The sequence below is a fragment of the Brassica napus genome, chromosome C2, assembly GCF_020379485.1.
Source record: "Brassica napus cultivar Da-Ae chromosome C2, Da-Ae, whole genome shotgun sequence".
In the NCBI taxonomy this organism is placed as follows: Eukaryota; Viridiplantae; Streptophyta; class Magnoliopsida; order Brassicales; family Brassicaceae; genus Brassica; species Brassica napus.
The window spans coordinates 27945974-27963087 of NC_063445.1; the positions used below are offsets into that span (position 1 = coordinate 27945974).

The 17114-nt window shown below is 42.1% G+C and overlaps 2 protein-coding genes and 1 non-coding gene across 3 annotated transcripts; 1 reads left to right on the plus strand and 2 right to left on the minus strand.

The window, feature by feature from the left end:
* Window positions 1-657: 657 nt before the first annotated feature.
* On the plus strand, window positions 658-2648 carry LOC106412722. The gene is made up of 2 exons (XM_013853627.1): window positions 658-2028; window positions 2268-2648. The coding sequence occupies exons 1-2, from the start codon at window positions 658-660 to the stop codon at window positions 2646-2648; spliced, it is 1752 nt and encodes a 583-aa protein (XP_013709081.1).
* Window positions 2649-3331: 683 nt separating this feature from the next.
* LOC106412723 lies at window positions 3332-5452 on the minus strand. Its single transcript, XM_013853628.2, has 5 exons — window positions 5162-5452; window positions 4924-5095; window positions 4638-4727; window positions 3987-4543; window positions 3332-3919 (listed from the first exon to the last, which is right to left on the minus strand). Exons 1-5 carry the CDS (start codon window positions 5450-5452, stop codon window positions 3332-3334), a joined length of 1698 nt encoding a protein of 565 aa, XP_013709082.1.
* A 7727-nt stretch (window positions 5453-13179) lies between these two features.
* Window positions 13180-13286, minus strand: LOC125582692. Its single transcript, XR_007320148.1, has one exon. It is a non-coding gene; the product is annotated as a small nucleolar RNA R71 (small nucleolar RNA).
* Between the last annotated feature and the right edge of the window lie 3828 nt (window positions 13287-17114).

Genomic DNA, 17114 nt, shown 5'->3' on the forward strand with positions numbered 1-17114 from the left:
TAAAGTGATGCCATTCGGGTTAAAGAATGCCGGAGCCACTTACCAAAGATTAGTAAACAAAATGTTCTCCAAGCAACTTGGGAAAACAATGGAAGTTTACATAGACGACATGCTAGTAAAGTCATCGAAAGCACGTAACCATGTTCCCTAGTTACAAGAATGTTTCAACATCCTCAACAAATTCAGAATGAAACTAAACCCAACCAAATGTACGTTCGGAGTAGCCTCTGGGGAGTTCCTCGGCTACTTGGTAACCGAAAGAGGAATCGAAGACAACCCAAAGCAGATCGCAGCACTCGTCGATACCTTACCCCAAGACCGGTCCGAGAAGTACAACGCCTCACCGGGAAAATAGCCGCATTAAACCGTTTTATATCCAGATCGACCGATAGATGCCTTCCTTTCTACAAATTGTTGAAAGGAAATAAAAAATTTGAATGGAACATTGAATGCGATTATGCCCTAAAAGAGCTCAAGGCGTACATCAGCGAACCGTTCGTGTTGTCTAAACCAATCGTAGAAGAAACCCTCTTCCTATACATCGCGACCTCTGAACACGCGGTGAGCGGAGTCCTGATCCGCGAAGAAAATGGAGAACAGAAACCAATATATTATGTGAGTAGGTCGCTAGTTGACGCCGAAACCAGATATCCCGTAATGGAGAAACTCGCACTAGCGGTAGTAACTGCCACCAGAAAACTGAGACCCTATTTCCAGTATTATTCGATCATAGTCATGACGTCACAACCCTTTCGGACAATACTCCATAGTCCGAGCCAATCTGGCAGGCTCACAAAATGGGCAATCGAGCTCAGCGAATATAACATAGAATATAAACCACGAACGAGCTCGAAAGCACAAGTACTAGCAGATTTCGTCATCGAACTCGTCCCAAAGGAGGATAGCTCGAGCTCGAATACTAAATGGATATTACATGTCGACGGGGCATCATCGAAACAAGGATCCGGAATCGGAATACAGCTCGAATCCCCGACGGGAGAAATGATCGAACAATCATTTCGCCCAGGGTTCAGCGCGTCGAACAACAAAGCCGAATACGAATCCCTGATCGTGGGACTACGGCTCGCAAGAAGCGTCAGTGCCCGAGAAATCAGTGCCTTCAATGACTCGCGATTAGTCACAAGCCAATTCCACGGAGAATACGAAGCAAAAAACGAAAGAATGGAAGCATACCTTTCAGTCCTGCAAGAAATCGCTCAGCAATTCGACAAGTTCGAACTAACAAAAATCCCAAGGGGAGATAATACATCAGCGGATGTGCTGGCTGCACTGGCTTCAACTTCCAATCCAGCTGTGAAAAGAATAATACCAGTAGAAGGGATAGATAAACCAAGCATAAATCTCCCACGTAAGGAAATCGATCTTCTGGAAAACAATCCCCCGCGCATTGATGCAATCACTACTCGAAGTGGGGCACGAAGAGAAAGCCAGGGTCTCGATAATGAAAACAACGACGAGCCCGACAGTCAATCGGCCCCGAGCACATCGCGCGTCAGGACTAGAAGAACAGCGACCACCGCAGCTATCCCTGAAGAGGCCGTCCATGATACCTGCAACGAGGCACACGAGGCCTTCAAGAAGGAGCTAGAAGCCAGGCCAGATTGGAGAGTCCCGATATTTAAATATATAAAGGACGACGAGCTCCCCACCGAGAGATGGGAAGCTCGAAAAATAAAAGCCCGAAGTTCGCGTTATTGTATCATGGAGGAAAGACTGTACAAAATAAGTCAAGACGAGCCCTATCTATTAGGTGTATCCCCTAAGGACGCGTTCACAATCCTGAAACAAACTCATGGGGGAGTGTGCGGAAGCCACTCCGGGGGACGATCCCTAGCAATCAGGATAAAGAAACTAGGCTACTTCTGGCCAACAATCACCGATGACAGCGAGCAATTCGCGTTGAAATGCGACAAATGCCAAAGGCACGCGCCGATGATACATCAGCTGACTCAAAAACTGTCTACGATATCCTCACCATACCCTTTCATGAAATGGTCTATGGATGTGGTAGGCCCGCTAGTACCTTCCGGACCAGCCCAGCTGCGATTTCTTCTGGTATTAACCTACTATTTCACCAAGTGGATCGAGGCCGAAGCATTCTCAAATGTCACTTCCACGACGGTAACCAGCTTCATTTGAAAAAGATCATCTGTCGACATTGTCTACCATACGAAATAGTAACCGACAATGGACCACAATTCATTTCTGAAATGTTCGACGAGTTTTGCGTGAAATGAAAAATCAAGATTAAGGCCGCAAGCCCCCGATACCCAAAATGCAACGTTCATGCCGAAGCCGAAAATAAGACTATAATGAACAACCTCAAGAAAAGGCTCGACCTCAAGAAGGAGAGGTGGGGAGAAGAGCTGCATGGTGTCTTATGGGCCTACAGAACAACCCCCCACACCGCAACCGGTGAAACTCCGTTTTCACTATCTTATGGAATCGAGGCCGTAATCCCAGCCGAAATTGAGGTCCCGAGTCAGCGACGAGGAATATGTCCAGAAGACGCCGAACTCAATGAAGGGTTGTTAATCCATCAACTGGATATGATCGAGGAACGACGCGAAAAAGCAGCAATATGCGTACAAAATTACCAACAAGCCGCGGCACGTTATTATGATTAAAACGTAAGAAACCGCGCTTTCTCCGTAGGCGACCTAGTTCTCCAGAAAGTGTTCGATGAAACGAAAGAGCCAGGAGCAGGAAAGCTAGGAACAAAATGGGAAGGACCATACAAAGTAACTATATAAATCCGAACGGGAGTCTACGAGCTAGAAAAAGTCAAAACAGGCCTCCCAGAAATGAGACCTTAGAACGCCTACAACTTAAAGCAATACTACAAATAACGCAAACCCGAACCTCGATCATAACGATCAAAGCTTCGAGCTAGGGGGCCATCGATACCTACAGCTCAGTCAAAAATGGAACTACGATAAGGCTTGATCACTCGGAAGGGGTACGTAGACAGCTCGTCACCAAGCGCAGCCCAAACAACCAAACAAACAGTCTTTAGCTTTCTTTCATCACTTTGAACATCTAATTCCTAAGCATAGCCCATTTACCAACTTGCTATCAGGCCATATAAAGGCCCACAAAACAGATTCCTGATCAGTCTCTGTTTCACGCCTTCCAAAGGGTAAAACAACAAGCTCAACGAGGCTTAAAACAAATCGGAAACATACGATTAAAGAGGTGTTATCCCGTAAATCCGTTGGAAACATATATATGTTTCTCCAACAACAAAAACAAAAAAAAACATACATATAAAACATAGCAAACTTCAAACTAAATCGAAATAACCGTCGCATCAATCTTGGTTGACCGAGCCTCCGGAGATCTCGGGGAGATCGAGACGACCAAGAGAAGGGTCCGACACCGAAGCAAGACTGTAATCGACGTCGAGTGAAACCTCCAAGTCTTTAAGGCGCTCCAACTCCGCCTCGAGCTCGAAGCCGCCCTCACTATACTCGGTCAAAGCTTCGATACGAACTCGCGTGTCTTGCAAAAGAATCTCCGCGGACGTTTCTTTCTTCTTCTGCTCCAACTTACCCCTGAATACAGCCAAAACCCCCTCGTACTCCTTTGCAAGAGAGACACGAGCTAGATGGAGATCTTTGCGAGCTCTCCTATCCCGACCTTCCATCTCTCGCTTATTCTTCTCCTCCATCGAGTTAAGGTTGCTTTGAGCAACAACCTTTTCTGCCTCAGCAGCCGCCAACTTCTTCTTCAATTCTTCAAAATCCACTTCGCGCTGTCTCTCCACCTCCCGAGCAGTATCCAGCTCACCCCGAAGCTGTTGGATCGTGAGAAGGTGACCCGCGATCTCTTCCTTACTCGGAAAATTTGCCAATCGCCCCTCCATTAAAGCGGCATAATCATTGCTCGCGTCCATAGCCTAAGGAAAACGATAGCATCAAAACTAAGCATCCCAGTCCATAAAGAATCAAGCGAAGACAACGTACCTTGGCATTTGCGACTGCCATCCGAACATAGGCGTCGCGCTCTCGCATGTGCTCCAAAGAAGGGAGCTCGCACCCTTCTGCTCTGATCTTACACCAAATTGCTGCAAGGGACTCGGGGTTCTCAAGGATGGGGATCTCGCTGTTATACGCAAACGACCACAAAAAAGCTTCGGGCATACTCGAAGGAAGGACACCGGGGTTAACCCGCGAAGTACCTTCACCAGAAGCACGCAACGGCGGAGAAAGTCTTGGGCTCGATGATCCCGAAGTCACAGAGTTAATCTCCTCCAAAACCCGACGTCGAGATTGACGAGATGACGAATCGATCTCGTCATTAAGAGCTCGATCACCAGCAGAGCTCGCCGAAGTATCCGGTGCCTTGCAAGCTCCACCAGATGGAATAGCGACCGACACTGGCCTAGCAAGAAGACCAAGAGACTGAGCCTGCGACCTCGGTCTAAGGACCCGCCCCCGATGGACTTTCCGAGCTCGCTCTGATGACCCGGCCTCAGAAGACTCGTCAGGACGATCGAGTAACACCTCTTCATCCTTCTTCCCTAAAAAGCAAAGCAAACCTCGAAAAACTTAGGATCATATCAACGAAGTGCCCCAAATCATGCCAGAAAGAAGAGCAATATAATAGCCACTTACTTTTGGTGCCCCGACCTCTCTTGGGCTGAACAGGAGCCACCAAGGCGATAGGAGTAGCACGATTCGCACCCGATGGGAGAGTGCAGGCGGCTTGAATTCGGTCAGGAGTAAAGGAGAGCCAGCGAGTGCTACCTCAACGCAAAGTCTCCATTAACCCGTGAAGCTCGGGAGACATAGGCGCAGACCAAAAAGGCTCTATAAATAAATGAAATTCTCTTTTTTTTTTAAAAAAAAAAAAAGAGAAGAAAACAACAGACATCGTTTACCAAGATGAAATGAGACTCACCAATGTCGTCGGACCATTCCCGAGGAATCCTCTCGAAACCGACTGACGCCGGATTTATCTTAAAAACAAAAAATTTCTCCCTCCATCGATCATCCTTATTAGGAATGCCTTCGATGATAACACGACCACCTCGAGGAGCAAGAATCATCGTGCAATGAAAGCCGTTGTTTCGCTTTATGGCAAATAATTGCATTAACTCCCTGAGACCAAATTCGAGATCTTCTTCCTGAGCTCAGACCCAGCAACCCAAGAAGTACCGGAAAAAGTTAGGCGCCATCTGGGTAAACGCCATATTGATCTCCGTCAGCACCTCGAGAAGGAAACGAGGAAGAGGAAACGATAAGCCGCCAGCCTCGAAATGAGACGCGTAAGCTCCACAATACCCCAGTCTCACGTTCTCCGGAGTCTCACCGTCCTCGGGGAGTTCGATTTCTACGGCGTAATTGACTCCCCAGAATTCGTAAATGGCGTCGATATGTTTCCCTTTAAGAATCGTCTTGAGATGTAGACCAAACTTTTCGGCAGCCATAGTTCCCAATTAAGAAAAAGTGTCGCGAAAGAGAGAGAAAAAACCAAGAAGAAGATGGCAAAGAAAGAAGAAGGATCGAAGTGACGAAGAAGACGATCTGCTCAGTAATATGTAATATATATAATAAAAAATGGTTCCCGAGAACACTAGGATCTAATCGGCCACGAACTTTCAATCTCGACAACACAATCCTAAAATGGCCGATAAGTCAAATCAAGACGACGCGCGTGGCACCCCATTCCCCGAGAATCGCGACACCGCCAAGTAACGGTAGTTTCTCGCCTTTTCAGTTTCCCATTAAACCAAAAAGGCTGGGGGACAAATGTTGGACCCAATTTTGGTCAATACCTTAATGGGTCGCGATCAAAGGCATGGGCCTTAAAGGGCCTGAGCCCGTAGCAAGAATACAAGCTCGAGAAGGAGTCGTCGAGGTCACCGAGATCTTGCAACAAGAAACTGAGATCGCGGAGCTACCACAGAGGTCTCGAAGTCAGCTTACTATAAAGGAAGATGAATGGAAACAGAAGAGGACACACGTTGAAAACCTTAGAGAGAGCTATACACTTTCACCGATCTTGTTGTTTTCCCATTTTTAGATTCTTTCTTTACCGATCTCGTTTGTATCACTCGATCTAGTTCAATCCATTGTATTTGATCTTATTCATCAATAAAGTCAATTTTCACCTACTGGAAACTATTTAACATCGTTGTATTCTAAAGATATCGTTGCCTACATCATTTGTCTTCCCTAGATCAAACCCCGATCACTATCAAATACTTTGTGTAGATTTTAGGTTCAGCAGGTATTACAGGAGAGGGTTAAAAAGATGAAATATTATACTATACTATATGGGACACATACATAGTATGGTTCCCCGATATAGGAAAATAATGAAAATGGCTTTCGGGGTAATAGTATAGGTTATGGTTGAACTATATGCATAATTGATGCATGTTCCACCTATCGGTTGTGTGCCGGTGTCTTTGTATGATCTATTAAGACTACATGGACATCGTTTGTAGTATAGTTTGTATGTTATGGGGGAGTACTTTAGACGGAGTTGTATATGTCTAAATTTCACATATGTTTGTTTCTTTTAACGTACATTCTTGTATGCTTGCAAGGTTGTGATAAACATTTATATGACTAAGTTGACTTTATGTGCTGTATGCATGCATGTGTGTTAAGTTGACTTTCTGTGAGTTGTTTATACTATCTTGCGAACATTAGTAGTATTGTTTGCATGTTATGTTTGTTGAGGCATGCATACGACGTTGTATGTGTACACAGGACCGGCGCTGAAATTTTGGGGGTCTGTGACTTTTTCTATGTAAAATTTTTCTTTTAACAAATTTGGAGTCCTAAAATTTTTTTTGGAGGCCTATTTGTATGTAAATTTTTTTTTAAAAAATTTGGGGGCCTGTTGCGAATGTTTCATCTAGCATGGCCCAGAGCTGGCCCTTTGTGTACAAAGTTCGCATATTGTGATGTGAAATATATTCATATGTGCAGGTATGGGTGTGATGATATGTGTTCATGTCTGTGTGTACGCCAAGGTAAATGTAAGCAAAATAGTAATGCTTTCTTGCAATTAGCCATGTACTAAACCACCTGATCTATATACCAATTAGTTTTGTCCTTCCCAACCACATTTGTTGCGCCTTTGGTGTGTGTTTCCAATATTTGAGTATAGATTGATCTATATACATTTGGCTGAATGGGTGTCCGGCATGGTATGAATTCTATGACTATAATATATGAAAATTGTTAGTAATATATAGTTTACAAGATATGTGTATTTTTGAAAAGTATAGTCACCCAATGGCATAGTCACGTAATAGATGAAACTCAACCTTGTAGCTAGTTAACTCTTTCGCATGCCTATACTATATGATATGTAGTACAGTAATCTCTATCACTTACATGCAGTGTTTTGAAACCCGACCCGGACCCGCGGTTGAACCGGTAAACCCGGTGACCCAGAAAAAATCCGGTTTGGGTTTTGTGAAAAACCCAATATTTAGAAACCCGCAAACACCCGTAAAAACCCAGTAAAACCCGGAACCCGGTACCGGTTGAACCAATAAATAACTTTAACTTCTTTTTTTAGTTTTTAATTATGTTTTTAGATTATGTTTTATATTATAAATTTCCAATTAAGAAATTAGGTGATGATTAGAAAAGTTAGGTTTTCCCTTTTCAATTTTATATTTGTAATTTTTAGATTTTGATGAAGATTTCACTATGCCACTTGAATAAAATGAAATGAACGATGGTAGAGAGAACCAAAATTAGTTGATGTGATTTGGTGTTAGTTTATTTTCGTGATTGACAATTTATTACAATGATCTTTTACTTTTGGTTTATTTTGTATTTGAAGTTTAATTTATTATTCACATTACACATTTAAATATTTATAAATTTTATGTCTTGATTTTTTTAGATGTCATACATCTTACCTTGTTAGAGAAAATTTTAAATAGTTTAAACTATTTTTTGATATTTTGTATGTCAAATGAAAATAAAAATATAAAAACTAAAGTTAAGTATTTTTTTAAATGTTTATAAACATAAAATATATACATATCCAAACTATTATTTTACTTTCTAAAAAACATTTACAAAATATTAAACTTTAGTTTCTATTTTTTTAGTTTACATAGCTGATATATTATTATATAATAAAATAAATTTATTTATTAACATGCGGTTCACCCGCGGTCGACCCAGTGACCCAGCAACCCAGTAAGTCGTCCGGTTCAGTGTCCGGGTCGGGTTTAAAAATATTGCTTACATGTGTTACTTGTAAACGTTTCAGGTTTAGAGTGTGTTGTGACGGTTGTTCTCCTGGAAGTCAATGCGATAGTGCAACTTAATCGGGGTGACACCCTCACAGAAGCCTCCCTTGGCGTCGCAGCACATACATGTGCGATTACAACATTCTCTGTCTTCAGTTCGGACATACTCACACAATTAGTTATTTTGTGCCATTTGCTTTCATCTTACATTATTCTTAAGTATTAACCAATGATGTTTCTGTTATTTTTTCCTACATACTGCTTCTCGATATCCTGTAAACTTTGTTTTGTGGCTTTAGCTTTGGGGCAAAACTAAACTTGATTTGTAGAACAATTTTTATGTACGTTAACATTCCCAAGCTGTCACAATAACTTTGACCCCCCCCCCCAATTGGTAAAGCATTGTGGGCATTATGTGTTTGTGTTGAGTATTCTATACTATGTCGTAACCATGTAGTATAGTCATGTAATGGATGAAACTCAACCTCGTAACTAATTAAATCCTTTGTGTGACTATATTACATGGTATGTAGTATCGTATGACAGCTTTAGCTTTGGTAGGTCAACATCACGCGCACGCGCTTGGAGGGAGATTTCGGTCAGGTTTGTGCGCAAATTGTCTCATTCGTCCCTTGTTACTGTAACATGGACATATTCTTCATTTTTTGCTTCTTATGAATATTCAGCAAATTCACCCATCATTCAAATCATTAATATAAGAAAATTTGACCCAGCAAAAATCAAACACAAAAGTCTTTTCCTCATAAAATTTGAGAGGCTCAAATACAAAATTCCTATGAAAAACATAATCGAAAATGAGATTACTGATCACCAGGAATTGAATGGATAATGTCAGAATCACCTAACACCAGTCAAAAAGTACAAAATCATTAATAAAGATAAATGAAGAACCAACAACATAAACAAGAAGCTAGGCGAGTAAACAATTTTGGTACTTTGGTTTTGGTCTTTTTACCAGGATCAACGATGCTCAGGCAAGAAACACGGAAGTACTTTCCACAAGCTGACCGAAATCAACGTTATCTGAAATCCCATGTGACAAATGAATAACACATTTAATCAAAACACTATACAAAAACCAAGACTGAAGGCAAAGGTAAAGACATCAAGACCAACAATGTTGACATTGCAGAAGCCTTGGGGAGGCCTGGTTCTTACACGAACGGCAAGTCCTTTAGTTGTGAACTCGGGGACGACAAGATGCTCAACTCAATAGGATCATTTTTCTGAAAGAAAGGAAACGAAGAAGCGGTTTAAGAGTTGGCTCTGGTTTCTTAAAGCATTTTACGATCAAGACATCATTGAGGAAGAGTTTGTGTTGGAATGGTACCAAAAAGGTCTAATCGGAGTTGACAAAAGATTTAACTTCCAAGTAAAACATAGGAACCACTGTAACTTCTACAATTATATTCTTAGAAATATCTTCTGCTATTCGGTTACCTACACTACAAGAAAACACACCGAATTCCGACGGAGGTTTCGACGGACAACAAGGTCGTCGGACATTTTTGACGGAATACTGACAAATTTCCGACCAAATCCAAAAAAATTAAGTCGTCGGAATTCCGTCGGCCATTTCCGACGGAATTCCGACGAAATATGGTTCGTCGGAATGTTCCGACGACTTTTGGACGACATTCCGATAAAAAATGTAACCGTTGTAGTCGTCGGAAGTTCGTCGGTATATTCCGACGAATTTCCGACGACATCCCGATTAACAGCAAAGTCGTCGGAAATCCGTCGGTATTTTCCGACGGAATTCCGACGAACCATGTGACCGTTGCCGACAAATATATATGACCGTTGTATAGCCGTTAGAAACTTGGAGAATACCGACGGAATTCCGACGGACTGCTTTACATCCGTCGGAATTCCGTCGGAAAGTCGTCGGAGGTCCGTAAGCAATTTCCTATAAATACAACCCCTCCTCATTCAACTCATTCACACTTCATTCTCTCTTCATTCTCTTTAGTCATAACAATTCCGTGAAAATCATGTCTTCAGAAGTTTATTATCGTTCGTGGATGGATAAACCTCATTTGGATCCGAACACCAATTTGCTTACGGAAGAATACGTTCAAGGGATTGGAGAATTCACGAGGCTTGTTCAACAGCAACCGGATGCAAAAAGTGGTATGTTAAGATGTCCCTGCTCTTCTTGCAATAATAATAAGGTTATAAAAGAATTTGATGTTTGGACTCATTTGTATATGAAAGGGTTTTCACGTAATTATAAAGTTTGGTACCTTCATGGGGAAACTGGTTATGAATATGGTAGTACTAGCGAACCTCGGCCTGTTAGTGAACCTCAGCCTGATATTAGGTTAGAAGGATCTAGAACGGATATAGATTATGGTGTAGGTACTGAGCAGATGGTACATGATCATTATAGAGGGGAAGAACCAAACCCCGAGTCTAGGAGATTTTTTGACATGTTGGATGCAGGAAAACAACCTTTGTATTGATATCTTGTGAATTTACATGTTTTTAACTTCTTATTCTTGCATGGTTTGGTCATTTAGAGCATCATTTAGGCACATTTAGGTTGCATATCATTGCATTTGTACATATCAGGTGTTGGAGAGCACCATGGATGAGTTAGAGGACCATTGGTGGGATTTTGAGTGCAATTGGAGTCCAAAAGAAGTGTTAAAAGTGATCATTGGGCGAGCACCTTACCAGAGCGACCTCACGCAGCGAGGTGGCGTACCCGCGCTGAAGCCAGAGCGACCTCACGCAGCGAGGTGGCGTACCCGCGCTGAAGCCAGAGCGATCTCCCTATCAGAGCGACCAGCTGGGAGCGACACCCGCTCTAGACGAGACGAATCCAGAGCGACCTCACGCAGCGAGGTGGCGTACCCGCGCTGAAGCCAGAGCGACCTCACGCAGCGGTGTGAGCAACCCGCTCCATATGTAGAGCGACCTGGTGGAGCGGGGTCTGTAGCTCGCGCGAGTTATGAAGAAACGAAGCAAAACATTTGGAGCGGGGTTTGGCAGCGAGGTGGCGAGGTCGCTCCCGAATCATGGAATTTCAGAGAGTGAAAGATGAACACGGATGAAAGCCTTAAAGATCTTTTCTGAAGCTCAAAATTTGTGGAGACACTGGAAATTGAGTTAGCTTTCCAATAGAAGTGGTTTCAAGTCATTTGGAGCTGTATTGGATAAGTTATAATCGATTTACTATAGGTGTATCAACCCTTGCCGGGGACCACTGGAAAGTTGATGGGATTAACCAACTTCCCACTTTCTTCCACCCACCTTTCCTTTGCACGATTTTTCCTACTTTTCTGTATAATATCTGCTTTCTTTTTATCAAAAGAGGGGGCAAGAAACATCATTATCCAACTTTGTAATAATTTAACTTGTCAAAAATTCTCTCTCTTTGAAATATCATTGTTCTTATTGTTCTTGAGCTGTTCTTCATTGTTCATCATCTGTTCTTGAGTTTTAATTTCGTTTTGCTTGTTTAAATCCTTGTTTATCTTTATTCTCTGTCGTATCTACTTGAATATGCTTCAATCTATTATGAGATTAAGTGTTTTCATGGAGATTAGTGAGTAGTTTCCTTAAGAATTCATGGGTTAAGGAGATTAGAGTAACTTAGTGAAGATCTATGGTGTTATTGTATTAGATCCTTGTATGAACTTGCTTGTTGAGTATTTTTAATGCTTGTTTAGTCTTGATCACTCTAAACCTGATTTCTAAACACTTCTCATCAGACATGATTAGATGAAGTGTTTGAATCAACTCAACTAAGCTCTAGTGAGATTAGCCAAGGACACTTGATGTTAAAATTGCTAGATAGTTATTAAACTTGAACTTAAAGATTGCTTGATTGAATTAAGCCAAAGACATTTGATGTTTAATGATTTCTAAGCAAATAGACATTTACCTAGACATAGGACTTGTCTAAAATTGTGTTTAGACTTAAGAGATTACTTTGATTGAAAGCTTGTCACCTAGATTGGATCTTAGTTACTTGAAGTCAATTCCCAATACCCATGGATTCACTTGTCTAAATTGATTAACAAATTGTTGTATTGCTCTGTTTGCTATTGTTACTTGTCACACACTCACCACTATTGAATCTGCTTAGCTTAAGAAATGACTTGTATTCTCACTGATTCACATCACTAGGACTGGTTCGACATTCACCCCCCTATACTACAACATTTGCAATAGGTGAAAAACATATTATCAAATTGGCGCCGTTGCCAATCCTAGTCTGATTGTGACATTGAGTTTGAGTCTTTGCTTGAGACTGAGTTTTACTTTGTTTTAAAGTTACTAATTCTACTTCTTCATCTACTTGTGATCGCAAGTGCATGAACCTAAGAAGTAGAGGCACTACACATCTTACTCCCTTGACAGATATCAAAACACTTGAAAGAGAGAACAGGAGAAGGTTAAGACAAGAAGAGCAAGAGGCTCAGATACAAAGATCAGAACCTATGATGGAACCAGTTCCAGAACAACCTCAAACTGAAGAGGGCAATGGTCAAGGAGCTGCCAACCTTCGACCTAGACAACCACAACGCCAAGCTAGGGCCATCGGTACATATGATCAACCTAACATAAATGGGAATAGGTTGGGCATTAGGGCACCGCCAGTTGCCAACAACAATTTCGAGATCAAGTCCAGCCTCATCAACATGATTGAAAACAACAAGTACCATGGACTTGCCTTGGAAGACCCACTAGATCACCTTGACAGATTTGATAAGTACTGTGGCTTGTCAAAAACAAATGGAGTTTCAGAGGATGCTTTCAAGCTCAGATTGTTTCCCTTCTCTTTGGGAGACAAGGCTCACACTTGGGAGAAAAACATCTCAAGTGATACTATCACCACTTGGGATGAATGCAAGAAGGCCTTCCTCAACAAGTTCTTCTCTGCTACAAGGACTGCCAACCTTAGAAATCAGATCTCTGGTTTTCAACAAAGAGGACTTGAAGGATTTTCAGAGGCATGGGAGAGATTCAGAAGCTACTTGTCTCAATGTCCCCACCATGGCTTCAACAATGAGAGCTTGCTAAGCACTTTCTACAGAGGAGTCTTGCCTAAATTCAAAAGCCAGCTTGACACTGCAAGCAATGGAAACTTCTTGGGGAGGACTGTCGAAGATGCTTTAGAACTCTTGGAGAACATGGCACAGAGTGACTCTGTCTACAATGATGAATATGATAGAAGAGACAGAGGTGGTGGAGGAGAAGATATGACCACAAAGAGAGAGCTGAAAGCACTTCAAGACAAGATTGACATGCTACTATCAGAAAAGACCAAGAAGGAGGAGTTACATATGGTTGCTGAAGCTGATGGAGTAGAATGCCAAGAAGATATGTACTATGTCAATGCTCAGGGTACATGGTACAAGAAGGAACCTGACTATCAATACCAGAACAACTACCAACAGAAACCCTTCTACAACAACCAACAGAAGCCATTCAACAACTACCAGCCAAGACCATTCTACAACAATCAGCCTAAGCCATTCTACAACAACAACCAAGGTGGTTACCAACCCAAACAGAACTTCCCTCCTGGATTCTCACCAAAACCAAGTCAACCTGCACAAGACCAAGCTGGGTCATCAACACAACCTCCACAAGAGAGTAGTACTGAAGCTATGCTGAAACAATTATTGGAGGGACAGGCAAGAAGTGAGAAACAATTAGGGTATGAGCTGAAAAATCTCCACAACAAGATTGATGGGAATTACCATGATCTAAACAACAAGTTCAAAAACTTGGAGAACCAGTTTGTCTCTATGACAGCCAGCTCAAGTCGCCAACAAGATACACTACCTGGAAAGGCTGAACAAAACCCAAAGGAGACAATGAAGGCAATCACCCTAAGGAGCGGAAGAGAGTTGCCTCCTAAAGTTCTCATTAAGGATAATGAGAAACAAGGTGGGGAGGTGTTCATCAATGTAGATGATGATGTGGTGATTGTGGATGAGAAGACTAATGAGGAAATCTTGGAGAAGATAGTTGAAGCTAAGGGCAAGAGAAAGATTGGAGAGGAGAAAGTTGAGAACAAAAATGAGGCTGCTACATCAACAAAGGAGAAATTTTTCACTCCTCCTCCCTATGAGCCAAAGCTTCCCTTTCCTGGAAGATTCAAGAAGCAACTCCTAGAGAAGTACAAAGCCTTGTTTGACAAGCAAATGAGTGAAGTTCAGCTCACCATGCCCATAATTGATGCATTTATGCTGGTTCCACAATACAGCAAGTTCTTGAAAGATGCTGTAGAACAAAAGAAGAAAGAGATGGAAGGGATGGTGATTCTTACTCATGAGTGCAGTGCCATTATTCAGAGACTGACTGTCCCAAGGAAGCTAGAAGACCCTGGTAGTTTCACCCTGCCATGCGCCATTGGACCTTTGACATTTGAGAGATGTCTATGTGATTTGGGAGCAAGTGTCAGCCTCATGCCACTATCCATTGCCAAGAAGCTTGGGTTTACACAATATAAAAAGTGCAAGATCTCTTTGGTGCTAGCTGATCGATCTGTCAAGCTCCCCATTGGCATCCTAGAAGATCTTCCTGTCAAGATAGGAAATTGTGAAGTGCCTACTGACTTTGTAGTGCTTGAGATGGATGAAGAGCCTAGAGATCCTTTGATCTTTGGAAGACCTTTCTTGGCAACTGCTGGAGCAATGGTGAATGTGAGAGATGGCACAATTGATCTCCACCTTGGAAAAGATCACATTCTCCATTTTGATATCAAGGAGATGATGAAGAAGCCCACAACTCAAGGAGAAATATTCTACATTGATGAGATGGATGCCTTGGCTGATGATTTCCTTGAGGAGTTAGCGATTGAGGACTCTCTTCAACATGCCCTGACCATTGAAAGAGAGACCCAAATGATTGAAAACAAGGAGAGTGATGAGCTAGTAAGAAGGCTAGATGTTCACCTTGAGGAGGATGGAGAAGATGAGTTCATGGAGTTGCCACAAATGACTCAACATGCTGCCTCAGCAGACATTCAAGAGAACCTCCATGAAGCTGATTGGAGTGAGCTCAAGGCACCAAAAGTGGAGCTTAAACCTCTTCCCCATGGTGTAAGGTACGCTTTCCTTGGACCTAATGAGACATATCCTGTCATTGTGAGTAGTGAGCTGACTGAGAATGAATTGTCTATGCTTTTAAATGAACTTAAAAAGTATAGAAAAGCACTAGGATACTCACTTGATGACATTAAAGGAATCTCACCATCTTTGTGCATGCATAGGATACATCTAGAGGATGAATCTAAAACTTCAATTGAACACCAAAGAAGATTAAATCCTAATTTGAAAGATGTTGTTAAAAAAGAGATAATCAAATTGTTAGATGCTGGTGTGATCTATCCTATCTCTGATAGCAATTGGGTTTCACCTGTGCATGTAGTTCCTAAAAAAGGTGGCATAACAGTTGTTAAGAACGAAAATGATGAGTTAATACCAACAAGAACAATAACTGGACATAGGATGTGCATTGACTATCGAAAACTGAATGCAGCCTCTAGAAAGGATCATTTCCCTTTACCATTCATTGATCAGATGTTAGAGAGGCTAGCTAACCATCCTTATTATTGTTTCCTTGATGGATACTCTGGATTTTTCCAAATCCCTATACACCCAAATGACCAAGAGAAAACGACATTCACTTGTCCTTATGGTACCTTTGCATATCGAAGGATGCCATTTGGACTGTGCAATGCACCAGCAACATTCCAAAGAGCAATGATGTCAATTTTCTCTGATCTTATTGAGGATGTAATGGAGGTGTTTATGGATGATTTTTCTGTATACGGTTCTTCGTTTGCTACTTGTTTGTCAAATCTTTGCAGGGTATTACAGAGATGTGAGGACACTAACCTGGTGCTCAATTGGGAGAAGTGTCACTTCATGGTCAAGGAAGGGATTGTTCTTGGACACAAAGTTTCTGAGAAAGGAATTGAAGTGGACAAAGCCAAGATAGATGTCATGGTTGGTCTAGCTCCACCAAGAACAGTGAAGGATATAAGAAGCTTTCTGGGTCATGCCGGTTTCTATAGAAGATTCATCATGGATTTCTCTAAGATAGCTAGACCATTGACCAGGCTGTTATGCAAAGAAGCTGCATTTCACTTCGATGAGGAGTGTATGGAAGCTTTCAAAAACCTGAAGAATGCACTCATCAGTGCACCCATAGTTCAACCGCCAGATTGGGATCTCCCCTTTGAGATCATGTGTGATGCAAGTGACTTTGCTGTAGGAGCAGTCCTAGGCCAGAAGAGAGACAAGAAGTCACATGTGATCTACTATGCAAGTAGAACCCTTGATGAAGCTCAAGCTAAATACTCTACAACTGAGAAGGAGCTATTGGCCATTGTCTTTGCATTTGAGAAGTTCAGAAGCTACTTGGTTGGGTCAAAGGTGACTGTCTACACTGATCATGCTGCATTGAGACACCTCTTAGCCAAGAAAGATGCAAAACCAAGACTGTTGAGATGGATTCTGCTGCTACAAGAGTTTGATCTTGAGATCAAGGACAGGCCTGGAGTTGAGAATGGAGTAGCTGATCACCTGTCCAGGTTGAAGGTGGAGTGTGGAATCCCTATTGATGACAGACTTCCAGAAGAGCAAATGATGGCTATTCATGCAGTGGTAGCTGTTTGTGAGACGGGAAAGAAACTTGAAGAGGTGAAGGCAGCTGATGAGAAGGGTCCTTGGTATGCTGATATAGTCAACTACTTAGCTAGTGGAAAAGAGCCATTGAACCTTGAAGGTTATGCCAAGAAGAAGTTCTATAAGGATGTGAAGAGATATTATTGGGATGAGCCTTACCTCTACATACTTTGTAGAGATCAACTCTA